This window comes from Oryctolagus cuniculus, chromosome 7 (genome assembly GCF_964237555.1).
Source record: "Oryctolagus cuniculus chromosome 7, mOryCun1.1, whole genome shotgun sequence".
Classification (NCBI taxonomy): Eukaryota; Metazoa; Chordata; class Mammalia; order Lagomorpha; family Leporidae; genus Oryctolagus; species Oryctolagus cuniculus.
The window spans coordinates 47,314,796-47,335,980 of record NC_091438.1 but is presented as its reverse complement, the minus strand read 5'-3'; the positions used below and the strand labels follow the sequence as shown (position 1 = coordinate 47,335,980).

Genomic DNA, 21,185 nt, shown 5'->3' with positions numbered 1-21,185 from the left:
TCCAGACTCCTGGCTTCAGCCTGGAATAGGCTTAGCTGTTGCCAGCATTCGGGGAGTGAACCAGCCCGTGAAATCTCCCTCTCTGTCTCCCCAACTCTGTGTCACCATGCCTTTCAAATGGATAAAAATAAATAAAAATAAACATTAAAAAAAGATGATGAAGACCCTTTTCCTGCCTTCCAGACTGCTTCAGGACAGTGACACTCCAGGCCCTAAAGAAATTCAAGTACAGGCTAAAATGAACACTCAGTAGGGCTATTATGTATATTATATACTGGCTGGATATTATATATTCTGTCATTAGTTGGGGACTGGACTAGTTCAATAATTTTTTTAAATTTATTTATTTGAATGGCAGGGTTATACAGAGAGAAGGAAAGACAGAGAGGTCTTCCATATGTGGGTTCACTCCCCAATGACTGCAATCATCTGGACCGAAGCCAGGAGCCTGGAACTCCATCTGGGTCTCCTAAGTGGGTAGCAGGGGCCCAAGAACTTGGGCCATCTTCCATTGTTTACCCAGACGTATTAGCAGGGAGATAGATGGGAAGTGGAGTAACCAGGACTCAAACCGGTGCCACATGGAATACTGGCATCAGAGGTGGCAGCTTAACCCTCTGAAGCACACCACTAGCCCTGAGTTCAATAATTTTTAAGTTATTCCCTAGAATCCTAGGGGTTTCCTCAGGGCCCACTATGAGGACAGATGATTTCTTGAGCCTCCAGGACCATTTCTTGCTTTAGTTAGAATATTTATGCTTTTGGGTAGGAGGAAGACAATTGGAGGGAGGAAGGACATATCATTATATTCTTAGAATTATATCCATGAACTATATTGAATGTTTAAAAATGGATTAAAATTAAAATAAAATTTTTTTAAAAAAGAATAATCATGCTTTCAATTTCTGAGTAGGATGTCTTTTGTAGGAAGATTAAAAAGGTTTAAGACCACAGTACCAGATTTTATTTTTAAGGTCCTTTCCAACCTTGAGTTTATGATAATATAGTATTAATACAAATATTAATGAAAGCTAGAAACATTATCAGAATTGAGTCAAACATTTGTTACTATTTTACTTTATAACTCTTCAAATACACTCACATTTATATAATGTTCCTGTTCATCTTCTTGATCATCTTTATCCATCAGGATTTTTTGAAAGGGTGTTTTTAATTGTTTTGATGATAGTAGAAGTGTATCAATATTTTCCATTTGTTCTTTCTCAGTGGTGACTTTTACTCTAAAGTTGTGAAAAGGTGTTGGGACTTCTCCCACATTTAAGTACATAGGCTCCCCTTCAAATGTTACTCCAGCACAATCACCATCCTTAAAACCAGGAGGTTGGTAATCTGGGGGTGTAACTGCAAAGAAGTATAAACTGTGCTGTTAATGAACTGAAGAAAATTGTATTAATATTATACAAATACATGCAGATTAAGAAATTTCAAATAGTATAGAAGGGCATAAACTGAAAAGTCAAAATCGTCCTACTATTTCCAACTCCCCATTTTATTCTCAAAGATAACCTCTGTTTTCTTTACTTACCTGGCTGTGTGAGCTTGAGTAAATTATTTTTCATCCCTAATTTGAATTCCTCATTCATTAAATAAGGAAAATAATAGTACCTACCTTCATAAGATCACTATTGGTATCAAATGAATTAAATAAAGCATTGTAAAATGTTCAGGACAGAACAGGCATACACTGAGTATTTCAAAAATGTTGGTTGGTATTTTAATGCTTTAAGTCTTTGAGGAGACATTACATGTAATAGAAGATTTCATACTTACATAGATTTTAGTATATATGTGTGTGTGTGTCTCCAGCCTCTCTTTATACATGCTTTAAAAACACAAATGAGATCATACTGTTCTGCATCTAGCTATTCTTCCTATCTCTCAGATAATTTATCAGTCAACTCTTTTATATTTTTTAAAATTTTTTCAGTCTATTCTTTTAAACAACTTGCACAGTATTCTATTATATAAATGGTTCATAATTTACTCAATCTTCAATGAAAGACACATTTCCAGTTTGTTTCTATTTTAGCCAATGTTATAATGAAAATCCTTATAAATATATAACCTTGTATATTTGTGCAAGTATACTCTCAAGATATTTTTCTAGCTTATGAATTTCTAGATTTGGGGCTAGCATTGTGGCACAGCTATTAAGCCACTGCCTGCAATAAGGGCATTCCATATGGGTACCAGTTCAAGTTCTATTCCACTTCCGATCCAGCTCCCTGCTAATGTGCCTGGGAAAGCAGCAGAGAATGGCCCAAGTGTTTAGACCCCTGCACTCAGGTAGGAGACCCCACATAGAGTTCCTGGTTTCTGGCTTTGGTTTGGCCCAGCCCCAGTCATTGTGACCATCTGGGGAGTGAAACACCAGATGGAAGATTCTCTCTGAAATTGCTTTTCAAATAAATAAATAATTTTTAAAAAAGTTTTTAGATTCAAAAGAAGGTGCATCTAAAATTTTGATAGTGTGGCATAGCAGATAATCTGCTACCTGATAAACCATATGGGCACCAGCTCATGTCCCAGCTGCTCCATTTCTGATCAACCTCCCTGCTAACATGCCTGGGAAAGCAGAGGAGGATGGCCTAAGTCCTTAGGCCCCTGCACCCACATGAGAGACCCAGAAGAAGCTCCTGGCTCCTGGCTTTGGCCTGGCTCAGCTCCAGCCGTTGAAGCCATTTGAGGAGGGATATGGTGGATGGAACATCCCACACATCTGTGTAGTCTCTCTTTCTGTGTAACTCTGCCTTTCAAGTAAGTAAATAAATAAATCTTTAAAAACAGAAACAAAAAAATTGTTTTAAAGGCTGACAGGGCCAGTATTGTGGCATAGCAGGTTAAGCTACTGCTTATGCAGCTGGCATCCCTTTAAAAAATACACTGGCTGGCACCGCAGCTCACTAAGCTAATCCTCCACCTGTGGCACTGGCACTCCGGGTTCTAGTCCTGGTTGGGGCACCGGTTCTGTCTCAGTTGCTCCTCTTCCAGTCCAGCTCTCTGCTGTGGCCCGGGAAGGCAGTGGAGGATGGCCCAAGTCCTTGGGCCCTGCACCTGCATGGGAGACCAGGAGGAAGCACCTGGCTCCTGGCTTCGGATCGGTGCAGCGCGCCGGCCGTGGTGGCCATTTGGGGGATGAACCAATGGAAGGAAGATCTTTCTCTCTGTCTCTCTCTCACTGTCTAACTCTGCCTGTACCAAAAAAAAAAAAAAAAAAAGACATTGATACCGCTATACCATCCTCCAAAAATGTTCAACCCATATACATTTCTTCAAGGATGTCAGGGCTGGCATTGTGGCATAGCAGGTTAAGCAGCTGACTTTGACACTGGCATCTCATATGAGCACTGGTTCAAGTCCTTGCTACTCCACTTCCAATCCAGCTCCCTGCTAATGCAAATGAGGAAACAGCACAAAATGACCCAAGTGCTTGGGCTGGACCACTGCCTCCCACATGGGAGACCTAAATGGAGGTCAAGGCTTCTGGCTTTGGCCTGGCCTAGCCCTGCCCACTGTGGTCACTTGGGGAGCGTAGTAGAGGATGGAAGATCTCTCTCTCACTCTCTGTCTCTGTCTCTCTAACTCTGCCATTAAATAAATAAATCTTTTTCTAAAAAAAAGTATAAAAGTGCCTATTTCCCCATATCCTTGTCAATAATGAGTTTACAAGTTTTAGTAATATGATAAGTAAAAACTGGTATCTCCATGTTTTGTTTCTTTACAATTATAAGAGAGGTTATATTTCACATGGAAATGTTCCTATAATTGACAAGTATATATTTTAAAGTCTGTTTTTGTAAGTTTTTTCAAATACTAATATTAAACATAATTTTTAAAATTTCAATAAGTATATAACAATTTAGATACTAAAAAAATTTGGGATAGAAACCAATTATTTCAATAATAATAAAACATAAAGATACTGGGGCCATTGCTGTGGCATAGTAGTTTAAGCATCTCCCTGCAGCGCCAGCATCCCATATGGGTGCCTCTTCAAGTCCTGGCTGCTCCACTTCTGATCCAGCTCTCTGCTGATGACCTGGGAAAGCAGTAGGAGATGGCCCAAATGCTTGGGAATCCCTGCACACACATGGGAGACCTGGAAGAAGCTAATGGCTGCTGCAGCCATTTTCGGAATGAACCAGTGGAGGAAAGACCTCTCTTCTTCTTTTTTATTTTTTTTAAAGATTTATTTATTTATTTGAAAGAGTTACACAGAGAGAGGAGGAGAGGCAAGGAGAGAGAGAAAAGTGTTCCATCTGCTGGTTTACTCCCAATTGGCTGCAACAGCCGGAGCTGCACTGATCTGAAGCCAGGAGCCTGGAGCTTCTTCAGGTCTCCCATGCAAGTACAAGGGCCCAAGGACTTGGATCATCCTCTACTGCTTTCCCAGGCCATAGCAGAGAGCTGGATCGAAGTGGAGCAGCTGGGACTCAAACTGGTGCCCACATGGAATGCCAGCACTACAGGCAGCAGCTTTACCCACACCACAGCGCTGGCCCCAAGACCTCTCTCTCTTGTCTCTCCCTCTCTTTGTCTGTAATTCTGCCTTTCAAATAAATAAAGTCTTTTTAAAAAATATTTATTTATTTATCTGAAAGGCAGAGTTACAGAGAGGGCAGAGAGTCAGAGAGGTCTTTCATCCCCTGGTTCACTCCCCAAATGGCTGCAATGGTCAGAGCTGGGTCAATTCGAAGCCAGGAGCCAGGAGCTTCTTGGGGTCTCCTACATGGGTGCAGGGGCCTGAGCATTTGGGCCATCTTCCATTGCTTTCCCAGGATATAGCAGAGAGCTGGATCGGAAGTGGAGCAGCTGGGACTCAAACCGGTGCTCATATGGGATGCTGGCACTGCAAGGGGTGGCTTTACTCACTATGCCACAGCATCAGCCCTAATAAATAAAATCTTAAAAAAAAAAAATAAAGATATCAACTGAAACAGGATGTACCTTCATCATAGTAAAAGAGTTTCATGGTCAAACAAACATCATTAGGTAAAGGTCCAAGATTTTGCATTAGAATATAAATCTTCCGAATGAGGAGAATACTTGCTTTCTTGGTATCAGCAGGTGATGTGCTAGATTTATTGTTTTGGCTTTCAATAGAAGAGAATAACACATTAATATCCTTCCTGAAAACTGTGGATTTTAATATCATAACTTCATTTTTCAAGTATTTGATTACTATTCTTTTTATATGCATTGTGTTTTAATGTCATTATTATGAAATTTTTAATTACTATTCTAAAGCAAAACCTAATCTTACATAAATAAGATTAATATGAATTTTATAAGATATCTAAAGGAAACAAATGGATTTAAATTATATTTCTAATCATTAAAATTAGGTTTCCATAAGTCAAATGGTACATAATTAGCCACAAAATTCTGGCTTGCAACTTCTCCAAGCTACCACTCCATTTTATATAGCTATATCTTTATGGCTAATTTGGAATATTTCAGGATTTTTGAATTAATCCTGAAGTTTTGCTATATAGCATTAATGAATAAATGCTAATCTGTAACACAAAGAGAATAATACCTTAAGAAGTCCATGATTGGTCCATTACTGGTGTACTTGAATTTAAATTGGTAACATTCTGAAATTGCCTTAAATAGAAAACAGTGCAGTTATATATCTGATATATAGTACTGGCTGAAAAATAATTAGGTATTGCTTTTGTATAACTCTTCATATGTGCCCATAATTTTTTTCTCTCATGCTAATCTATATTGGTACATGGATTTTTTTTAGAAAACTTTTATTTAATAAATATAAATTTTGAAAGTACAACTTTTAGATTATAGCAGTTTTCCCCCCATAACCACCCTCCACCTGCAAACCATCCCATCTCCTACTCCCTCTCCCATCCCATTCTTCATTAATATTTATTTTTAATTATATACAGAAGATCAACTTATTATATACTAAGTAAAGATTTTAACAATTTACACTCACACAGACACACAAAGTAGAAAGTACTGAAAGTTTTACCGTTAATTCTCATAGTATAACACATTAAGGACAGAGATCCTACGTGGGGAGTAAGTGCACAGTGACTCCTGTTGTTGATTTAACATTTGACACTCTTATTTATGACATCAGTAATCACCCGAGGCTCTTGTCATGAGCTGCCAAGGCTATGAAAGCCTCTTGAGTTCACAAACTCTGACCTTATTTAGACAAGGCCATAATCAAAGTGGAAGTTCTCTCCTCCCTTCAGAGAAAGGTACCTCTTTATTTGATGGCCCGTTCTTTCCACTGGGATCTCATTCACAGAGATCTTTTATTTAGGTCATTTTTTTTGCCACAGTGTCTTGGCTTTCCATGCCTGAGAAACTCTCACGGGCTTTTTAGCCAGATCCGAACGTCCCAAGGGCTGATTCTGAGGCCTGAATGCTGTTAGGGCATTTGCCATTCTATGAGTCTGCTGTGTATCCTGCTTCCCATGTTGGGTCGTTCTCTCCTTTTTAATTCTATCATTTATTATTAGTGGACACTGGTCTTATTTATGTGATCCCTTTGACACTTAATCCTATCTTTATGATCAATCATTAACTTAAACTGATCACTTCAACTAGTAAGATAGCATTAGTACCTGCTGACTTAATCGGATTTGGAGTCCCATGGCATGTTTCTAGCCTGATCATTAGGGGTAAGTCCAAGGGAGCATGTGCCGAATGGTACATGGATACTTTCAAGCCCTTTTAGTTAATTCCCATGGTTTGGAAATTATGGCTCCAGCCATGGAGAGAAATTTATTCTTACACTCATTGCAATATGTTATGTATACCAGATAAAGAACTCCTTAATAAGTAGGTAAGGGAAGCACAGAGTACTCACAGCTACTCACCAGAGTAGCTAAGTGCTATGATTTGAATGTGTCCTCAAAAGTTCATGTGTTAGAAACTTAATTCCCAGAGCAAGAGCTGAGAAGTAGGACTTCAAAAAGTGACTGTGTCACAAAGACACTGCTGTTTTGAATGGATTAATCCTGTTATTATGGAAATTGGTTAATTACCATAGGAGTAGTTTATTTATTGCAGAAATGGGATCCTGATAAAAGGATGAGCTCAGCCCCTTTCCTTTCTAACCCTCCCATTTCTGGTGCTCTCTTGACCTTCCCCCTTTCACTATTAGGCGGAACACAGTAAGAAGGCCCTAATCAGAAGTCAATCTCTCCCTTTAAAAATTACCCAGTCCCTGGAATTATTATAGCAGCATAAAATGGACTAACAAAGAAATTTGGTAACAAGATGTAGGGCTGTTACTATGATAAATACCTGCAAACATGGAAGCAGATTTGGAACTGGTTAACAGGTAGAGGCTGAAAGAATTTGGACAAGCAAGATACACAAAGTCTACAATGTCACAAACAGAGCACTAAGGGTGGCTATGTTAAGAGGTCAGAAGAAAAAAACTGAAGAGGGACCCCAAATCTTTCTAAGGATTAAATAAGTCATTATGATCAGAACATTAGAAATATAAATAGAAAAGGCCATTCTAAAGAAGTCAAATGGAAATGAAGGGTGTGGGGGCTGGTCCTGTGGCACAGTGGGTTAAAGCCCCAGCCTGTGGTGCTGGCATCCCATATGGGCACCGGTTTGAGTCCTGGCTGCTACACTTCTGATCCAGCTCCCTGCTATGGTCTGGGAAAGCAGTAGAAGATGGCCCAAGTCCTTGGGCCCCTGCACCTGTGTGGGAGACCTAGAAGAAGCTTCTGGCTCCTGGCTTTGGATTGGCACAGCTCTGGTCAGTTGGGGAGTGAACCAGCAGATGGAAGACCTCTCTTTCTCTCTCTGCCTCTCCTTCTTTCTCTGGGCAATTCTGATTTTCAAATAAAAATAAATCTTAAAAAAAAAAAAAAAAGTGGGTCTTCTATAAAACTCAGTTTAGCTCTTCTCTTGTATGCACCCGTTACTATATTATGCCCTGCACTGATTAAGGACTTCACGTAGTCTTCACCAGCAAAATGACCCTTATCAAGTGCAGTCCCTCAATCTTGAACTACCCAGCCTCTGGAACCATGACATGAATAAGCTTTTATTCTTTTTTTTTTTTTTTTTTTTTTTTTTTTTTTTTTTTTTTTTGACAGGCAGAGTGGACAGTAAGAGAGAGAGACAGAGAGAAAGGTCTTCCTTTGCCGTTGGTTCATCCTCCAATGGCCGCCGCTGCGCTGATCCGATGGCAGGAGCCAGGTACTTATCCTGGTCTCCCATGGGGTGCAGGGCCCAAGGACTTGGCCATCCTCCACTGCACTCCCTGGCCACAGCAGAGAGCTGGCCTGGAAGAGGGGCAACCGGGACAGAATCTGGCGCCCCGACCGGGACTAGAACCCGGTGTGCCGGCGCTGCAAGGCGGAGGATTAGCCTAGTGAGCCGCGGCGCCGGCCAAACTTTTATTCTTTAGAAATACCCAGCTTTAGTATTTAATTATGGCAACAGAAAATAGAAGCATAGGGCTTACATTTTTGCTATATTGTAACCAGATAAGCCATTTAAGCCTTCTAAGTCTCATTTTCCTCAGTTAAAAAAGTTGAAGAGGGCCAGTGTAGCAGGTTAAGTCACTGCCTGCAGTGCTGGCATCCTATATGGCTAACAGTTTGAGGCCCAGCTGCTCCACTTCTGATCCAGCTCCCTGCTAATGTGCCTGGGAAAGCAGCAGGGAATGGCCCAAGTGTTTAGGTCCCTGTACTCAAGTGGGACACCTGGAAGAAGCTCCTGGCTCCTGGCTTCTGCTGGGCCCAGCCCTGCACATTGCGGCCATTTGGGGAGTAAACCAGCTCCCTCTCTCCCTGTTATTCTTTCAAATAAGTAAATAAATAAATCTTAAAAAAAGAAAGCTAAAGACAGTACCTATCTCATTAGTGGCTGTGAATATTTATCAAATATGATGGATAATTTATACAGAGTACTTAAAGTGCCTGACACAGTAAACACTCAATAAATACTTTTAATGCATCAATAAGATAGCTTATTTACTGATAGAAACATGCATTATAGAACATATTTTAAAATGAATATTTTTCTAAATAATCACTAAGTTTTCTGAGCAATAAACTACTTTATAGCCTTTGCCCAAATGATCTAGTTTGTGATGATACATATTAATTATACATTAAACATTAAGTACAGTGTTGAGTATCAAAGAAAATACACATTCCCAGCCTTCCTAAAGCTCAAATACCTTAATACTTTGTCTTATTTACATTTCGGTGCTTACATAGATGGGCATTAGTTCTTTCTCTTTCCGCGTTTTAAATACATTTAAATCTGCATCTCCATGACTGAGTAAAGCTTTGTATTTTAACAGCTGTAGTGTTACGATTAGTCTCCCAGATCAGGAACTAGTCCTTCCTAGTTTCAAATCCTAGTTCTGTCACTTGTGCCTCTGTGACTTTGGGCAAGAAATCTTGTACCTAGATTTCCTAGTCTGTGAAGTGGAGATAATAATGGTAGTTACCTCATAATGATTATGATGAATAAATAAGATAATGAAAAAAAGAAAAACAACAAACCTTATACTTAAACAACAAAGCCTTATACTTAAACAGAGTAAACACTCCATAGATCTTTCTCCCTTGTTTCTGAATTTCCCTTTCTTTTCTTATCCTCTCTTATCTCCTATAATTGTCAAATGAACAGGTGGATGCAACTGCACTGAGTATTCAAGGTTCAAGGATGAGTTTCTCATTTTTCCCTAAACTCAAGCCCTTTTATAATTCTAGATAAAGAGTATTGTAAAGAATCAGAAATTGGGTGATTTAGATTATTTCTAACAGTTTGTAAGCTTTGCTGCCTAGTATCAGTTACATAATCTCTCTTGTTGTATTAATCTGTTTCAAGATGTAAGTCTTGCTTTACTTCAGAAGAGTTTTGTGAGATTCAAGCATGAAAACATATGAACAGTATGCTAATTAAAGCATAGATAAAATCATAAATATTAGTATATGTCTATGTTGTTTTTGATATCAAAAGCTTTATGCTTCTTTACTAACCAAAGCACACTCACCTGAGGGTCTTCTGGATTGGTGTAAACCTATTTTAAAATAATTTACAATTGAATTATTTTAGGCTAAGTAGTTAAGAAAAATTAAATTGGATGTTTACACTAAACTATAAACAACTCAGCAAAACAAAGAACAAAAACAACCCACAAAACATTAGTTTATTATTTTCCCCCCAATGATCAGCTGTTTGAATAGAGTGACAATCAACAGTGTCATTTTAATTAAGCAAGACTGAATTTGACAGTCTTTAAAAAAAAGAACATGCAAGTTAGTTATACTTACTGCTAGAACAATCATCCTTAGCTGAAATACAACAAAGAACAAAATTCTTACTTGTATACTATAAAATAGTTTTTCATGATGGATAATAAGAACTCTTCGTCCTATTTCAACACATATTTCTAATAACAAATAACTAATGCAGAAGACAGACTTCAAATCATGCCTATAAAACAATACTTTAGATATGCTTATATATTTCCAAAATATCTTTCTACTTGACATACTGGACTGAAATTCATGCCAGCACTTTACTATATTGACTTAGTCAAATAGGACATTGCTGCCAGTTATAAAGAAAATATATATTATTAAATAGCACATTAAAACTTACCAATATGAGAACTGATTTTGAAAACAGAGGAAGTAGAGAGTTTGAGGCTATGCATTTAACAAAGGGAAAAGACTTTGGAGACCATAATAGCAGAAAAACAGAAAATCACTGGCTCAAATGATATGCTAAAAACAGTTATCCTTGATTGTGATCTCTTCCTTACACTCCAGAACCAATTTAAGAACAAATTCCAAACTGTTCTACTGTCAAATCTAACTTGAATCTCCTCCTCTGCCGTCCTGATCTTAGCCACCGTTATTTCTCACTAGAACTACAGTAATGGCCTAAGTGCTATTTTCCTAAGACTCCTACATTCCACATCAGAATACCTGCATTTGACTTCTCACTCTGGTCCTGACTCCAGCTTTCAGCCAATGCAGACCCTGGGAGGCAGTAGTAATAGCTAGAGTAGGGGGCTGGCGCTGTGGTGTAGCAGGTAAAGCCGCTTCCTGAAGTGCCAGCATCCTATATGGGCACCAGTTCGAGTCCCAGCCGCTCCACTTCCCATTCAGCTCTCTACTATGGCCTGGAAAAGCAGTAGAAGGTGGCCCAACTCCTTGGGCCACTGCACCTGCATGGGAGACCCGGAAGAAGCTCCTGGCTCCTGGCTTCGGATCAGTGCAGCTATGGCCATTGTGGCCAATTGGGGAGTGAACCAGTGGATGAAAGATCTCTCTCTCTCTTTCCCTCTCTCTCTCTCTCTCTGCCTCTCCTTCTGTGTAACTGTGACTTTCAAGTAAACAAATAAATATTTAAAAAAAAAAAGAAAGAAAGAAAAATAGCTAGAGTAAATAACTGGACTCCTGCTACCTGTGTGGGAGACCTAGATTGTGTTCCCATCTATAATTTCCAGTCCTAACCCAGCCCCAGCCAATGCAGGCATTTAGGGAGTGAACCAGTAGACAGGAGCTCTCTCTGCCTCTCAAATAAAAAAAATTATTAGTATAAACATTGTACAATAAAAATTGCAGAAGGCATGTGAAACCAAGAATGAATTATTTTGTAAGACTTTTAAATTCATTAATTTTTAATAAGTTAACATGTTATTAATACAAATGAGTACTAATTAACCAAAACTAGCTTGAGAAAAATCTGTTTAGTATTAATTTCATTAGCTTTAAATGAGTTGAATATTAGGCTTTAAAATTTTCAGACTTTTCAGTAATACAGACTGACCTTTGCCCAAGTTAGTTTAAATTAATGTTTTATTACATGGTAATTCTTTTAAGGCTTGTACAATAGAAACTATAGAAAAAAGAATAAAGAGATTGAAAAACTTACATATTTCTTCTGTAAAGCATCATAACATCCCAGCATCCTAAAAAAAATTCAAGGATTCTTTTTAGAATAGTATGTTCAGAAATAAACCTTTCATAAATCTCCATAGTCACATTGCTAAATAACACAAAACATTTTATTACCTATATTAAAACAAAAAAGAATATGGTAGAAATATAAAATGATGAGGCCAGCATTGTGGCACAGCAAGGTAAGCTACAGCCTGCAATGCTGGCAGGCCGTATCAGAGCATCAGTTTGAGTCCTCACTGTTCCACTTCCATTCCAATTCCCTGCCAATGCACTTGGGAGGATGGTGGAAGATGGCCCAAGTATGTGGGTTCCTGCCACCCATTTGGGAGACCTGGGTGGAGTTCCTGGCTCCTGCCTTTGGCCTGGCCCCGCCCTGGGCATTGTAGCTATTTGGGTGTGAGCAAGCAGATGGAAGATCTTTCTATTATTCTTTCAAATACAAATAAATCTTCAAAAATATATAAAATGATAGGGGATGGAAGAGAAAATATAAAATATTAGACAACTATTTATGGGGAGTAATAATAGGTAAATGAAACCTGTTCACACAGAACACAGAAAAAAGGACAACTTTTAATGAAAAAATTCAAACTTACAAAAATGGTATTCAACATTAAAAGATGAATCATTAAAAGTTGGTTAGAGGCTGGCCTTGTGGCGCAGTGGGTTAAGTCACTGCCTGTAACACCAGAATCCCAAATGGGTGCTGGTTCAAGTCCTGGCTGCTCCACTTTCTATCCAGCTCCCTGCTAATGCACCTGGGAAAGCAACAGAAGATGGCCCAATTCCCCAAGCCTCTGCATGCTTATGCAAGACCTGGATGAAGTTCTTGGCTTCTGGCTTCCCTGGCCCAGCTTTGGCCACTGGGGCCATTTAGATAGTGAACTAGTGAATGGAAGATAATTCTGTCTGTCTCTCTTGCTCTCTCTAACTCTGCCTTTCAAATAAATAAAATAAATCTTAAAAAAAATTAAATTTTAAAAGTTGGTTATACATTTTTTTTCTATCTTTAAGTATTCTTTTACTTACCACTTCACTAGTTGTGAAGACCCTGGACAATTTTTATCTTCCCTCAGAATTTTGACACAAATATCTAAACACAAAATGATGAAATAAACAGTTACTCAAAAACAGTAAACTAGAAATTTGGAAAGATTATTTTCCTCAGCCAGGTATTACAGTTACATTATTAATGACCATGCATAGATCATAGGTATTATTAATCTAATTAAGGAAAGATAAGTTATTTACCCTTATTATAAAATGCTTCATAATGATTAAGATGTCAGTTTATGAGTAGAAAAATTTTCATTTTTAAAGATTATAGAATATAAAATTGGATACAGGGTGGGCATTTGGCATAATGGTTAAGACTGCTAGAGACATCTGTACCCCATATCAGAGTGCCTTGGTTCAAGTCCCTGCTCTGCTCATACAATGGGAAGCAGCAGGTGAGGGTTCAAGCAGTTGGATTCCTGACATCCATGTGTAAGACCTTGGTTGAATTCCTGGTTCCTGTCTTAGCCTGGCCCAGCTTCAGCTGTTGCAGGCATCTGGAGAGTGAATCTGTAAACAGGAGGTCTCTGCCTCTCTGTCTAATTCTGTCTCTCTTTCAAATAAATATAAATAAATAAATTTTAAATTGCATACAATGCTTTCATGCCATCATTATTCAAGAGTCTTAGAATGTTTGCTATGGACTTTTATTTCAATAAAACAAATGTAAAAAGTCAAGAAATGATCTGGCTATCAAAGACAAAGAGCTTTTCAAAGAAGCAACATGTAACACTTAACATTTCTCCCAGCACATTGTCTGTACATAATATTATACACATATTTTATTTCTGGAAATTAGCTGTTATTGTAGTATAAACTGTCTATATTATTTTTATTTCCTTAAAATAGCACAAAAACATATAATAGCACTGTACAAAGTTATAAAGAACAGGATGTTTTTATCTATTTACTTCATTGTAAGTGTAATATAAGGTGAAACTTAAATGAGAAACTGAGAGACAATTTTACAAGCAAATACTTTCAAAGGTATTCAATATACTTAGAGAGAAAAGAAAAAACATTTAGAGGCAGGCATTTAGCTTAGCAATTAAGATGCCATTTGGGACACCACCCACAATCCTTATCAGAATGCCTGGGTTTGAGTCCCAGCTCTGCTCCTGATTCCAGCTCCCTGCTAAAGCAAACTCTGAGAGGCAGCAGGGGATGGTGAAAGAAGTTGAATCTGAGCAACTCACATGGGAGAACCAGACTGATTCTTAGCTTTGCCTGGCCCAACTCCAGCTGTTGTGGGCATCTGGGCAGTAAACCAGCAGATGGGAACTCTGGTTGGCTGGCTGTTTAAATCTCTCCTTTTCTGATTCTCAGAATAAGAAATACAAACAAAACCTTGTACATAAATGTGGCATTATACATAGTAGCCAAAGAGAGGAAACAACCTAAATGTTCATCAACAGATAAATGTTCATAAATGTGGCATTATACATAGTAGCCAAAGAGAGGAAACAACCTAAATGTTCATCAACAGATAAATGGATAACTAAAATGTGGTACAGACATAAAATGGAACATTAGTCAGCAATGAAACAGAAAGTACTAATCTGTACTACAACTTGGAGAAACCTTGAAAATACTATATACTAACTGAAAGAAGCCATGGGGACGGTGCTGTGGCATAGTAGGTTAAGCCTCTGCCAACGGCACTGGCATTCCACAGGGGTGCCAGTTCGCGTCCCTGCTACTCCTCTTCTGATCCAGCTCTCTGTCTATGGTCTGGGAATGCAGTGGAAGAAGGCCCAAGTGGTTGGGCCCCTGCACAGTGTGAGAGATCTGGAAGAAGCTCCTGGATCTTGACTTTGGCTTGGCCCAGCATTGGCTGTTGCAGAAATTTGGGGAATGAACCAGCAGATGGAAGATCTCTATCTGTAATGCTACCACTCAAAAGAATAAATAAAATCTTAAAAAAAAAAGCCAGTCACAAAAGACCACATATTGTATGATTCCTATATACGAAATGTCCAGAAAAGGTAAAACCATAGAAATAAAAAGTTTAATGCCTAGGACTGGGAAGTTCGGGAGGAAGTGGGCTGTAATGGATATTGGGTTTCTTTGTAGAGTGATGAAACTGTTCTAAAATTGATTGTGATGATGGTTGCACACTTTGTGACTATATTAAAAATCATTGAATAGTACACTTTGAGGAAGTAAACTGCCAGGTACATGATTTACTTAAAAATTGCTACTAAAAATCACAATCTTAAAAGTCAAAACTTATAGCTGTAGAGCAAGGCAAAATAAAATTAACGTTTTAAAGTTTTAAAGTAAATATTATATTACCATCTAGATATCTTGTTCCATAAGCACATTCTGGAAATATTCCTCTCAAGTACGTGATGCAGGATATTGAAATTGCTAGGAGCCGCTTCACTAACATCAAAGATTGCTGCTCATTTGTTATCTTATTAGGAAATATCACTGCACTCTAAAATTCAAGAAGAATTAAAACATCTTATATTTATCAAATATAAAATTCCTTTGGACAGAAAACAAATCCAATTTTGTGTATGCATAGTACTATCCCAAAGAACTCTGCATGGTGGTTATAAACCCCCAGAAAGTCAGGATGGCTTCTAAAATGTGAAGCTGTTTCTAGGGTGAAGCCCAAAGATAATGTGTAAGTACTTAAGAATGCCCTTGCAGATTTACTGTCTATGTGTAATATATGGATAGATAACACTGATTTTCTCTTTTGTCACTTCATGGGTTGCTTCAAAAGAGGTTAACTATAATGCAAGATGTTATACAAAGATAATAATTTTATCTCTGTCTCTGAATCACAGACATTCATCATCTGGGGGTCTGCTATGAGTAAATTCATCAAAGCAATAGAATAGCATTCATTAATACCAACTGTAAACTAACTTGAACCAGCAATTTAACATCTGGTAGAAATCTCCATTATTTCAAAAGTTTAGCAAATATTTTTATTTCTCAAAACATGGAGTTTCCTGATGTCATTAAAGCCTCAAACACTTGATTCTAACTTTCAGATATAAAAGTAATTAAGACTTCAAGAAAAGCATAAAATCTGCTAAATATTAAATTAAATAAAATACAGGCAATCATACCGTGGGAGTCCTCTGCAACTGTGCAGTGGCCATCTTCTGATAAAATATTTTCTTTAATTCAACCTTCAACACAAACAGTAGCTTTAACTTCAGATCTGAACTTCTTAAATCTCTAACGTGCTAGTGTAGTACAAAGAATTTTAGATGAATAAATATGAGCATTTTTTTACTTCCAATGGAATTTTCAGAAACATAATGACCCATATGGTTGTACATCCTATTTGAAGGCCTTTGACTAGCGTGCCTCACACAGATGGGTTATTAAGAACTCTTCAGGAGAACTTTTCAAGAAAACACCACCTTCCTAGTTTTCTCCACTCTACAGTATTCAAAGAACGACAGCATCATAGGCATAAAGCAACAAAAATCTGCTCACAGCAAACTCTTCCAACTCCTTAAAAAAAATTTTTTTTTTAATTGTAGTTTCAAAATAAATGGATCTGGTAACTTCCTTACCTGAACTATATCATGGCTCTGGCTCTAAATACTGTCTACTTAGTGTAATAGGCATAAAAGAGAAACAGAATATATTTTTATGCCTGATTCTGTTTCTCTATTATAACCTTCATAGGCTAATGTAACTTTCTTTTTTATTTATTTTTTGAGAGGCAGATTGGACAGTGAGAGAGAGAGAGAGAGAGAGAGAGAGAAAGGTCTTCCTTTTGCCGTTGGTTCACCCTCCAATGGCCGCTGCGGCCGGCGCGTTGCGCTGATCCGATGGCAGGAGCCAGGAGCCAGGAGCCAGGTGCTTTTCCTGGTCTCCCATGGGGTGCAGGGCCCAAGCACCTGGGCCATCCTCCACTGCACTCCCTGGCCACAGCAGAGAGCTGGCCTGGAAGAGGGGCAACCGGGACAGAATCTGGCGCCCCGACCAGGACTAGAACCCGGTGTGCCGGCGCCGCAGGCGGAGGATTAGCCTAGTGAGCCAGGCTAATGTAACTTTCAATGTTTTTGTCCCAATTTCACTTTTTCTAGTCAGAAAATTAAACGGGAAGATTCCCAGAAGTAATCTAACGGAAACGTTTTCATTTATTTAGCCCCGTAAAGCCTGGCCTAGCCCCGGCCCTCCGCGCCCCTCTTCTCGCCGGCGTCGCGCCTCCTCCGCGGCCCTGCCCGGGCAGGGTCCCCGGGTCTGGGACGGGGCTCGAGGGAGGTGGCGACGGCGCGCCTTCGGGCGCCCCGCACGCCCCCTTTTCCGGGGGGGGGGGGGCGCTGACCGCTGCCTCCCGGCTCTTTTTCACACACACACACACACACACACACACACACACACACACACACACACACGCCTGGCCTAGCCAATAGCGGGAACCCTGTCTGAGGAACCTTTCCTGGAAAATAAGAAGTTACATATTTTTTCCCAAGTGATTCATCATTAAGCCCTTAAGAAACATTGGACAGAAGGTGATTTTAAAAAATATGAGATTAAAAAGAAAACACAGTAAGACCCCTTATATATTACGTAAAGTCTGAAGGACCGGCGCCCACAACCAGAGGAGAGGCACGACGCGGCACGCGGCTCGGCTTGACGCGCATGCGCATTCCGTCAACGGTCGCTCGTGCGGCCTTCCGACGCGCCGCCGACGTCGCCTTTCCCGCGTGAAGAAGCGCAAGGCTTGCCGGGAACCTCAGAAAAGAGGCGAGGTGTGGTTCAGTGGCACGTGGGCCGCCGTCTCTTTTACGTAGCGTTGCTGCAGTGATGGAAGTTTTGCCGCCATTTACTTCGTCATATTAATTTTGATTGCTTTCTGACATTATTTGTTAGGATTTTGCTGTGGCTATATCACATATGCATTCCGACTTCCAGCTTCCTATGTCTTTGTCACTAAGCAAGCTGCTCTAGTGGTCTCTCACCTAGATATTTTTATGTGTTATGTCTGGGAGGACAATGCGTGACTTTCAAAGTAATTTATGCCTCATGTAGAAGTAAAATAAAATCTGAGTAGGCTGTTGGAGATTTTCCATTAGTACAAGCTTCTTAGTTTACAGATTATTATATATTCAAGTAAGTTGTGTGTATATTTGGAACATTCACAAACCTTGATAAGTCTTCATTATGGAGAAATGAAAAGATATGAAAAGGTTTGTCAGTCATTCAATTAGGAGAAGAATGAAGATTAATACTCTGTTTTCAGGATCAAAAATAGTGAAATCTTTAATAATTATTTTATCTTTTTTTTTTTCAAATTTCAAGTTTACAAAGGGATTTTACGTTCAATATCTTATTACTTTTGTTCCACCAAGAACCTTGTAAGGAAGATACAGATGTTACCCCTATTTTAGAGATGAGAAAACAGGCCCAGGAAAAGTTGGTTTCCCCAGATCATAACAAATTTCAGTGTTGGCAAAGGGACTGCTACACCACCTTAAAATGACATGTTGGGTCTGCGCCATAGCACAGTAGGTTAATCCTCCACCTGTGGCGCTGACATCCCATGTGGGTGCTGGTTTTAGTCCCGGCTGCCCCTCTTCCAATCCAGCTGTCTGCTGTGGCCTGGGAAAGCAGCAGAAGATGGCCCAAGTTCTTGGGCCCCTGCACCCATGTGGGAGACCAGGAGGAAGCACCTGGCTCCTGGCTTTGGATCGGCGCAGCTCCAGCCTTTGTGGCCATTTTGGGGGTGAACCAATGGAAGGAAGACCTTTCTCTGTCTCTCCCTCTCACTGTCTGTAACTCTCCCTCTCAAATAAATAAATGACATGTTAAATTTATGATATAGTACTGTATATTAAATTTATTTGATCCATTGACAGCTGCAAAAAAAGAGAAAGTTCAGCTTTGATTTAGAATCATAATAATGCAATCATTAACTAATGCTTTAACTATATCACTAACTGTATTTTTTTTTTTTTTTTTGAAATGCAGAGTAGACAGAGAGAGAGACAGAGAGAAAGGTCTTCCTTTGCCGTTGGTTCACCCCGCAACGGCCACTCCGGCAGCACGCTGCGGCCATCACACCGCGCTGATCCAAAGCCAGGAGCCAGATGCTTCTCCTGGTCTCCCATAGGGTGCAGGGCCCAAGCACTTGGGCCATCCTCCACTGCCTTCCCGGGCCACAGCAGAGAGCTGGACTGGAGGAGGAACAACCAGGACAGAATCCGGCGCCCTGACTGGGATTAGAACTCTGGGTGCCGGCACTGCAGGCAGAGGATTAGCCTATTGAGCCGTGGCACTGGCCATCACTAACTAACTGTATTTTGAGGATGGGCGTGAAGAAACGTGTGGTGTTGGTGCAGGAGATCTGAAACTTCAACTACCACATATGAAGTCTAATAGAAGTCATCTAAAGTCATTAAGACAAAAAATGGCAATACAAATATATTAGAAACATGAAAGTAGATACCAGAATAAATTGATTTCAAAATTTTTCCCAGAAAAATAAACATAACTTTTAATTCAATTTTCCATGAACTTTTTGAAGTACTCTCATACCTTTTAACGTAGCATTTCTTTATTTCTTTATATTTCTGATGATAGTCTTGTGTTACTGTATTATGGTCCTTTTTTTTTTTTTTTTTTAATCATAGTTAGAGAGGGAGAGACAGAGATCTTCCATCTACTGGTTCACTCCCCAGATGGTCACAGTGGTCAGCACTGGACCAAGCTAAAGCCAGGAGACAGGAGCCAAAAGCTTCATTAGGGTCTCCCACATTGGGGGTAGGTACCCCAACACTTGGGCCATCTTCCGCTGCTTTCCCAGGCCATTAGCAGGGAACTGGATCAGAAGTGGAGCAGCAAGGACACAAACAGGCACCCATATAAGATGCTGGCATTGCAGGTCATAGGGGCCACCTTTTTTTACATTTAACCATTTTGAACCTATGACCATCTTTATTTTTTTTTTTTAACATTTAACCATTCTTATTCTTTAGAATGTGCTACTTATGGAGAAGGAGCCAGAGATAGTGAAATTAGTTTAAGATCAGTTTAGGCATTTTAATATCATCCCAGGCAATTTTCATGTCGTAGGTATGAAATTATAAAGTTCAAAGTTCCTGCTGCTTGTTCAGATCCATGTACTAATGGAGAGAAGTTGTGAGGAAGATCCACCTGAATTAGATAGAAATATGAGTAGCAGTAGTGGGAGGCAGGTGTTTGATCACAAACCATATTAATACCCCACAAACCATATTGTTGTGCCCAGATTTGATACTTACCCCCAGCTCCTGACGCCATAGCTTTCTGCTAATGCAAACCCTGGGAGGTAGTGCAGTGATGGTGACAGGGGTTCCTGTCACCTTTGTGGGAGACCTGGCTTGAGTTCCCAGCTCCTGACGTTGGGCCTGGCTTGCCCCAGGCCTTCGCAGACATTTGAGGAGTGAACCAGTGGATGGGAGCATTCTCACACACGCATGTGCGCACACACACACCACCCTTCTCTTTCTCTCTCAAATAATTTTTCATAAAAACATGTAGTTAAATATTTTGAAAATAAATTCACTTGTGTTGTTTTATTCAGATTATTTTAATTATTCCTTCCAAAAAAGTTTTGGTCAGCTTGTTGATAACTAGGTAAAAATAATTTTAACTAGGTAGTATATTAAATTGTTGATCATTACAATTCTTCCAAAGTGTTTAAAAACAGACGGTCCTTTTACCAAAAAAATTATTTATTTATTTATTTATTTGAAAGGCAGAGTTAGAGAGAGAGAGGCAGAGACAGAGATTTTCCATCTTCTAGTTCACTTCCCAAATGGCCGCAACAGCTGAAGTTGGGCCAATCCAAAACCAGGCAAAGTTTTAAAAGCACCTGCTCCTGAACACTTGTCTCTCTCTCTCTCTCTCTGTCTTTCTCTCTGTGCTCTTTGCTCTCTTTCTGCTCTCTTCTCTAGCCTCTTTCTCTCTTGCTCCTCTCTCTCCGCTCCTCTCCTCTCTCTCTCGCTCTCTCTCTCTCCTCTCCTCTCTAGCTTCCTCTTCTCTTCTCTCCTCTCTCTCTCTCTTACTCTCTTTTTCCTTCTTCACCCCTTCCCTCTGGTCTGCTGGGTTTTCCCCAATAAACCTTTTCCCTTAAAAAAATTCACTCGTTTTATGTGTAAAGATACTGTATCAGCCCTCAGGACATTTATAAACTATTATTTTCTTCCATTAAAGTTG

General features: G+C 39.5%; 1 protein-coding gene across 2 annotated transcripts in view; it reads right to left on the bottom strand.

Annotated features, from left to right (window-relative positions):
- HORMAD1 (HORMA domain containing 1) overlaps nt 1-17,706 on the bottom strand; it is a 70,572-nt gene extending 52,866 nt beyond the window's left edge. For both annotated transcript variants that reach the window (XM_070077738.1, XM_070077739.1), the window contains exons 1-10: nt 17,556-17,706; nt 16,094-16,156; nt 15,303-15,447; nt 12,981-13,044; nt 11,923-11,959; nt 10,311-10,331; nt 10,031-10,057; nt 5,561-5,628; nt 4,969-5,114; nt 1,103-1,362 (exon numbers count right to left, since the gene is read on the bottom strand). In XM_070077738.1, the coding sequence (XP_069933839.1) occupies nt 1,103-1,362; nt 4,969-5,114; nt 5,561-5,628; nt 10,031-10,057; nt 10,311-10,331; nt 11,923-11,959; nt 12,981-13,044; nt 15,303-15,447; nt 16,094-16,126 (801 nt within the window). In that variant the 5' untranslated portion in view covers nt 16,127-16,156; nt 17,556-17,706. The remainder of the gene's footprint in view (nt 1-1,102; nt 1,363-4,968; nt 5,115-5,560; nt 5,629-10,030; nt 10,058-10,310; nt 10,332-11,922; nt 11,960-12,980; nt 13,045-15,302; nt 15,448-16,093; nt 16,157-17,555) is intronic.
- Nucleotides 17,707-21,185: the final 3,479 nt, after the last annotated feature.